The sequence below is a fragment of the Oncorhynchus masou genome, chromosome 10, assembly GCF_036934945.1.
Source record: "Oncorhynchus masou masou isolate Uvic2021 chromosome 10, UVic_Omas_1.1, whole genome shotgun sequence".
NCBI lineage: Eukaryota > Metazoa > Chordata > Actinopteri > Salmoniformes > Salmonidae > Oncorhynchus > Oncorhynchus masou.
The window spans coordinates 47218447-47226837 of NC_088221.1; the positions used below are offsets into that span (position 1 = coordinate 47218447).

Here is an 8391-nt window from a genome sequence, read left to right on the forward strand (position 1 = left end):
GGCTGCATCACGTTGTGCTCTAAAGAAGTTAATACATCCATCTACACAGACGTCATCAACGCAGCCAAGGAGTACAGCCTGGAGGTATATGGTACGTAAACAACAACCTCAGAATACTACAACATGTAGGTGTAGAGTATGTGTGTGTGTTTGTGGGTGTGTGTGTGTGTGTGTGTTTTAATACACAGTATGTGTGTTTTGCCCCTCCAGTTTCCCCATTATCTGAGTCTCTTGATTAATGCCACCCCCCTATCTGCTAAATGACTTAGATTGAAAATGTGTAGAGGAGGTGAGTTAGACTCATGCTCTCATGATGAGGTAGCCCTGCCTGGTACTTCAAAATCAGTGTCACACTCAGTCCAGGAAGGACTTTTCTCTTGGACTATTGGTTATGAAGTTGGTTTTCCACTCAGGATACCACAGAATCTCAATTCAGAGGTGGGGTTCTTGACCTGTGCAGGGAAGACTAGTTCAGGGGTGAGGGTTGTACTGAGGCTGAGGCCTAATGGAAGTTGTACTCACACAAATGACAATAGAGCTGGAGGATGATTTGCCTACACACCTCTCTCATCTAAGAGACCACCAGCTCTGCTCCAGGCCTCCTCAGTGTTCAGGGAGTGACCACACCCTCACCTGTTGGGAGCTGAAGAAGGAATATGAGTTCCTACATCATGAGCAGCAAGAGATGAGGAGGGCGTACTCAGGAGGGCGTACTCTAGGCCCTCCCAGCCTGAGTCACCACCACTGGAACTCCGGTTCCGCCGCTACTCTCCTGACCACCACAGCTCTAGTCCTCCCCGACTAGAGCAACATTCACTCTCATAAGAGCTCCATCACTGCCGGTACTCCACGAGTCGGCCAGGCTACTCCCAAGAGACGCTACTCCAGGACCTCCCAGCCTGAGTGCTCACCATCTCCACGTGACCATTGGGACCCCCACTAGAGTAGAGTGTACTGCAAGCATGCGCTGACCAACTGGCAAGTGTCTTCACTGACATTTTCATCCTCTCCTGAGTCTGTAATACCAACATGTTTTAAACAGACTACCATAGTGCCTGTGCCCAAGAACACTAAGGTAACCTGCCTAAATGACTACCAACCCGTAGCACTCTTGTCTGTAGCCAAGTCCTTTGAAAGGCTGGTCATGGCCCACATCAACACCATTATCCCATTATCCCAGAAACCCTAGACCCTCTCCAATTTGTCTACCGCCCCAACAGATCCACAGATGATGCAATCTCTATTGCACTCCACACTGCTAGTTAAAATGTTTAGTTTTTTGTTGTTGAGAAAGGCACACACCTCTCTATATAAGGTCCCACAACTGACAGTGCATGTCAGAGCAGTAACCAAAATAGCCCATTTACTTTGGGAACATTACTTTTCCAAAAAAGAAAATAGTGCCCCCTAGTTTCAACAGCTTAAGGCAGGCAGGGGTCAATAATCCAGAGAAGTGGGGGAAAGGTACAGGATGGCAGGCAGGCTCAGGGTCAGGCAAGCAGGCTCAAAGACAGGACATGCAAGGGTCAAAACCAGGAGGGCAAGAAAAAGAGAGACTGGTGAAAAGCAGAGACAAACCGCTGGTTGGCTTGAACAAACAAGACAAACAGGCACAGACAGAGAGAAAACACAGGTATAAATACACAGAGGATAATGAGGAAGAAGGGCGACACCTGGAAGGGGGTGGACACAAATCACAAAGACAGTTGAAACAGATCAGGGTGTGACACAAACAGGAAACATGTCAGTATAGAGACAAAGTGGAGTCGCAATTCAGCGGATCAGACAAGTGATGTATTAATAAATCAGTTCAGATCGACATTTTGATGGTCTATGGAAAGCTCCTATGGAATGCCACTATTTTGATTGCATTTGCTACTAGCATGTACACCATAAACTTATAGAATCTCATCAACTTCCCTACTGTCAACCTTCCTACACACTGACCAGCTGACATGTGGTGGGCCATCATGTGTCCTGAGGTTGTGGCTTATGGTCCAAAATGAGCTCTGACATCGCCCAAAACGTTGAGTTTTACACAGTTTCCAAAGTAAAAAAGCCTTTGAGTGACCAAAACATCACACATGCTTTATTTCCCACATTAAAATGCTCAGTTGAGTAACTGTACCTTTTCTATCATCTCTGACTATCAGTAATGCTGAAGGACAGGCTAGGTTGGCACAGAAACATCCAATCCTGTCATACATTACATCACAAATTATTTGTTAGTGCGTGTGTGTGTATGTGCACAGAGAGGCTCCTGGGAGGGGAGTGTCAGTAGCTCAGGGATAAATAGAGAGGCAGAGCTCAGAGTTTGTCAAAAGGCGGACCTGAGAAGGTCACACACAGAACCAAGCAGGAGCAGCAGGACCTCAGCGTTTGTTACAAATGGAGAAATATGAAGATGTTCAATACTGTTTTCAAGACGGAAACTCTTCTTGCAGAAAGGCTTTGCTATCGACATCTATCTACATAACACTGTACATCTTCTTCTCATTGATTTCAGCAGTGACAGTATTTTTGAACCTACTGGTGATCATCTCCATCTCTCACTTCAAGCAGCTCCACACTCCAACCAACCTGCTCATCCTCTCTCTGGCTGTGTCAGATCTCCTGGTGGGACTGATTGTGATACCAGTAGTGACTGTAGCATTAATGGAATCATGTTGGGGTTTTGGAGAATATTTCTGTGTGTTTCAGATCTACATTACTTTTTTATGTACTTCTTTATCTCTGGGTAATTTGGTCTTGATATCTATTGACCGCTATGTTGCTGTGTGTGATCCCTTATTGTACCACTCTAAAATAACAACAACAAGAATGATGTGTTGTATATCCATTACCTGGTGTTGTTGTATCATATACCGTGCTGCTATTGTAAAACACTTTGTCAATGTACAGGTACCCAGTAGGTGTTTGAAAGAATGTTTTATTGTTGAAGGAATAACCTGGGTTAATATCATCGACCTTGTAATTACAATGGCTGTCCCTTGCTCTATTATTATAACACTTTATTTGAAAATCTTTGTGGTGGCCAGATCACAGGCCAGAAATGTTTTTTCAAAAGAGGCTGCCAGTGTGTCTGGTGTTAAAACTGTCCAGGCAAATAAGTCTGAGAGAAAAGCAACAAAAACTCTGTCTATTGTTGTTTTCAACTATTTCAATTGTTGGATTCCATTTCTATTTGTTTTCTTTTTTACTTTTGTAATTGACAATTTATTCTCAGTTATCATCGGCTTTCTGCCTCTTGTTAATTCCTTAATTAATCCAATAATTTATGCTTTCTTTTATCCATGCTTCAAAGTGACAGCGAAACATATTTTAACTCTGAACTTAAGGCGTTCATAGTACAAATGTTTTCATAGTACATGTGTTAGCTAGGATGGGGGAAAAGTGTGACACCAATCAGGCCACCGAGGACTGGATTTGCCCTTCTAGTGTCTAGTGGCTCACTTCAACAAGTGCAGTAAAATTTAAATGTACAATATGCATGATATCAGATAACATCCAAGTATAACTCTATGGTGTATTGTGTAAATAGTTGATGGTCAAATTTAAGAATATGCAACTTTGGGTAACACTTTTTAATAGCATTCAGTAATAAACCATTTGTAAGGCATTTACAGTTTGCTCACCATTTATTAATCATTACTTCCACATTTGTAAAATGTTAGTCAGTTAGGTATTATCACATGTATAAATAACTACTCTATCCACTAATGATTCAACACAACAGCTCAGGAAACCACAGCAGACACTTTAACCTCAACATACTGGGTATGGACACTACCACTTCTCTTCCTACCACTACTCTCACTACCATTCCTCTCACTACCACCACTCTCATTACATCACTACTGCCAGGTCAGGGGTCAAACCAGAGCAGCTCTCTCAGATGCTGTGGAGTCAGAATGAATATAGAGATTAGTAAGACTTTATAATAACACTTTGTAATAAAGAATGTATAATAGATTAGTAAATAAGTCAATAGTTTATTAATCATTCATGTATCATTACTTTCACATTTGTTTTAGTAAGTTAGTTATTCACACATTAATAAACAACTTTTATAATCTGTAATAGTGATTCATAAGATCATCCAGAAGATGTTTAAAGAAATAACTTATAAACCATGTACTAATCATTAGTAAAGTAGTTTTGCAGTCTCTAATCTAAAGTGAGGACTATTCACACTTTCTTAATACTCTATAAATGTTTTGAACAGTGACCAGTGTAATTTATCACAAGAAGATAGACATGCTATTGATAGATATTCCAGTACTACCTGATGACACATAAGGTCTCAAAACGACCCAGAACAAATCAATGGTTAAACAATAAGCAAACAACACAGAGGATGTTAAAGGAAATATATTGAACATTTTATTCCAAAACAGTCACACTGTTGTAGTAGTGTGCTGAAGGAAGTAATGTGTTTGTCTGAAAAACATTATTGTCTGTTGGCAGTGACGACCAAAACCAAATTGTGGATTGCAGTCACTCATTAGAGCAGTTCATAGACTGTTTACAGGGTGATGGAACCAATATCTAAATATATAATTTAACTGAACATTACATTTAAAGGGTTAATACCTTTAATACACTACAAGTGAAGTTTTCCAAAAATGTATGACTCTCTTCAAATGAGGGGGGCATGTCCAAAAGGCTGGAGTAAAAAGCCCAGTTTAAAAACAGTTTTTCTACAGAGCTTTAAACCCACTGGGCACAAACTTGTTGAATCAGCTTTGTTTCTTTTTGAAACAACATGGAGTAGACATTGAATTGACGTCTGTGCCCAGTGGGCAGGGATTGTTTTCAGTATGTGCAGTGGCCATCGGATGGCAGTATAATTCCCAATCTGTGACTGACAGGTATAATATGACTCATTCTATATGAACGAGAAGTATGTCTGTTCTATAAAGTCAATTTATATCTGAACATTCTATGTTAGGTGAAAAGTGTTTCTGTATCAAAGTGAGAAGAGACCATCTGTCTGAAAAAGACCAACGCCTTTTCATTACAGGAGACTCACTGAATATAAGGGTTTTATTATGAGTGATACAAAACAAATGAAGCACAAAACATGGCAAACAAACCATTCCTTAAATATACTCCACCAACCACCCACTTTCTTCAAGTGAACCTTAAATGTCCTGAGACCCCAGCAAAAAAAGTGTCTGCAGGATGGTGTGGTTGGTGCCGCTAAGCGGTAACAGGCACTTTCCGTGGCAGGAGTTGGCCAGGTAGCCTTGCGGTGGGATGATGTAGACCTGGCAGAACCACGTTCTTGAAGTGTAGAGGGGACAGGCCTACACACATGACTGGGCATCACCGGGAAGTAGACAGGGCTCCTCTAGCGTTGGCTAGCTTGCTAGACACATGATGAGAGAGCACCCCACTCTGACCACTTTACTCGGCCTAGCAGAGCTAGTTGGGCTGTTTTCATGTTATCCAGAGTGTTGGTGACTACAACTGTGCTGCTGGCAGCAATTTAATTATGCTTTTTTGGCAATGTCACCCGCCATATTCAATGGGTGTTGAGCGTTCGTATATTCGTCATACAATCTATTGAAATTGTAACTGTCATAGTAGAGTCTATTGTTTAGACATGTAGAAAGCTAGCTAAATGAACACTGTGTGAATCAGCAGGTAGCTGAACAGCCAGGTTCAATGTTAGCTAGTTAACATTAGGCTATATCTAGCAATGCAAAGGGCTCTGAGATACAAATAATATTACTCCACAGATCAAACATGTAACGTTACCAAGCAAGCCAGCCAGCTAACGTTAGCTAGCAAGCTAACAGTACACTATAACTTTGAAATGAAATGACTTTCTGACAAAAACGCGTAATATCTGAAAATGTAGCTATCCAGACTATCTTACCCGTCCGTATGCAGTACCGGTCAAATGTTTTAGAACACCTACTCATTCAAGGGTTTTTCTATATTTGTACTATTTTCTACGTTGTAAAATAATAGTGAAGACATCAAAACTATGAAATAACACATAAGGAATCATGAAGTAACCAAAACAGTTTTCAAAAAATGAATACACCTTATGAATAAAGTCTCCCCCCACATTTTGATGAAGTCATAAGTATTTGGACAACATCACTTGTAGTTTATTAAAGGTAGTAACCTTTTAGATGTAATGTATGTATTTTGATATTGTTTCCCTTACTCTGTAAGCAGTCTATGAACTGCTCTAATGAGTGACTGCAACAATCCCTCACCTACCGTTTTAGGGGGAGGGCAATTCTTTATGAGGTCATCATTTCTCATCATTGTAACGACAGATACAGTACTTATAACTGATTGGTCTGGTTTTGTCCTCTATAGTGCTGTCCTGTTAGAACATGATGTTGAGGCCCATCAATGTACTCTTGATAGTCTCCACCACACACCACACAGACACATCTGTTTCCATTTGAGGATGTATGTATGATTTTGGTAATTCAAATTACTTAGAATCTTATTGTTCTGGTTCTATAATGCAAAAATATACACACGTGTAAACAGTGTTAGTTCAATCAAATATGCCCAATACTGTCACATACTTACAACAAAGCCCTTAACCAACAATGTGTTTCCAGAAAAAAATAAAAATAAAGTAAAATCTTTGAAAAAGTAACACAATGAAGCAACATAAGAATAACTGTCACGAGTCCGACCGAGGATGGTTCCCTTTCCCGGGCGGGTGGCGCTCGGCGGTCATCGTCACCGGCCTATTAGCTGCCACTGATTGTCTTTCCTCCCCCTCCTTGTATGTTTAGTGGTAGCACCTGTTTATGTTTAATTAGTTTGTCTTTATTAGACAGCCGGCCCGCCTGGTTGTTGTGCGGGATTATTTCAGTGTAACCTTCGGCTCTGTTGTAGAGGTACGTGTTAGTACTTGGTCGTGTATTTTTCATTGTACATTTTTGATTCCCTGTGTTTGGGAACGTACCTATTGTGAGCACCCTGTGTTGCGTTGGTGCTATTAAAGACGCACAGCATTGAACTCTCTGTCTCCTGCTTTTGACTCCACACCCACGACACCCGGAGCATTACAATAACGATGCTGCATACAGGGGTTACCATTACTGAGTCAATTTACTGGGGTACAGGTTAGTTGAGGTAAATTGACCATTCATAGATAATAAACAGCGAGTAGCAGCAGTGTAAAAATTCACCTCTTATAGAAAGAGAAATTAATTTATTGGATTGACAAAGGGTCGAGATTTATTAAGGCACTCTTTCTCTCCAGCCTCGTGTGAGAATCTGCCAGGCTGAGATCTTATCAGATCTGCCCTGGCAACACAGGGTTATAAATTACTCTGCACATGAGCAAGCTCCAAGAACAATCTGGGGTGACTCTGTGATGACTCTCAAAGCTCACCCATGGCAGCACAATAAAACACCTTAATAAAGGCCACTATGGAAAACGCTGATTGTTGGAGTGCTGCAGAGATGGTTGTCCTTCTGGAAGGTTCTCTCATCTCCAAAGAGGAACTCTGGAGATCTCTCAGAGTGACCATCAGGTTCTTGGTCACCTCCCTGATCAAGGCCCTTCTCCCCCGATTGCTCAGTTTGGCCGGGCGAGTAGCTATAGGAAGAGTCTTTGTGGTCTTCCCCAGATCTGTGCCTCGACATAATCCTGTCTCGGAGCACTACGGACAATTCCTTCGACTCCATGGCTTGGTTTCTGCTCTGACATGCACTGTCAACTGTCAACTCATGTCCAATCAATTGAATATACCACATGTGGACTCCAATCAAGTTGTAGAAACATCAAGGATCATCAATGGAAACAGGATGCACCTTAGCTCAATTTCATGTCTCATACCAAAGGGTCTGAATACTTATGTAAGTATTTCTGTTTTTATTTTTAATACCTTTGCAAATTTCAAAAATTTACATTTTATGGGGTATTGTGTGTAGATTGATGAGAAATAAAAATAATTTAATACATTTATGAATAAGGCTGAAACGTAACAAAATGTGGAAAAAGTCTGAATTCTTTGAATTCTTTGTATTTATGCTGGAGTAAAGAGCGACATATTTTAGACATTTTCCGGCAGAAAAAAAAAGAGGACAGGGATTACTTTCATGTAGAGTGGCCAGAGTAAGGCAGTATAATACACAATCTGTGACAGAGGGATAATTTGACTTATTCTATAATGAACAAAAATCTAAAAAGTAAGGTTAGAGTGTCACGATCGTAATAATGATTGGACCAAGGTGCAGCGTGAGTAGAGTTCCACATATTTTAATAAATATTAACTCACCAAACAAAACAATAAAACACAAATGAAACTGATAACAGTTCCAACATGCAACTATCCATAGACAAGATCCCACAAATCACAAATGAGGAAATGGCTGCCTAAATATTATCCCCAAATCAGAGAC

At 40.7% G+C, this 8391-nt stretch overlaps 1 protein-coding gene across 1 annotated transcript; it reads left to right on the plus strand.

The window, feature by feature from the left end:
* Nucleotides 1-2358: 2358 nt before the first annotated feature.
* Nucleotides 2359-3506, plus strand: LOC135547020 (trace amine-associated receptor 13c-like). The gene has a single exon (XM_064975586.1). The coding sequence runs from the start codon at nucleotides 2389-2391 to the stop codon at nucleotides 3346-3348; it is 960 nt and encodes a 319-aa protein (XP_064831658.1). The 5' UTR covers nucleotides 2359-2388; the 3' UTR covers nucleotides 3349-3506.
* Nucleotides 3507-8391: the final 4885 nt, after the last annotated feature.

What these genes read in the sequence shown, in the direction of transcription:
- LOC135547020 (XM_064975586.1), top strand. Translation starts at nt 2,389, where the DNA reads ATGGAGAAATATGAAGATGTTCAATACTGTTTTCAAGACGGAAACTCT.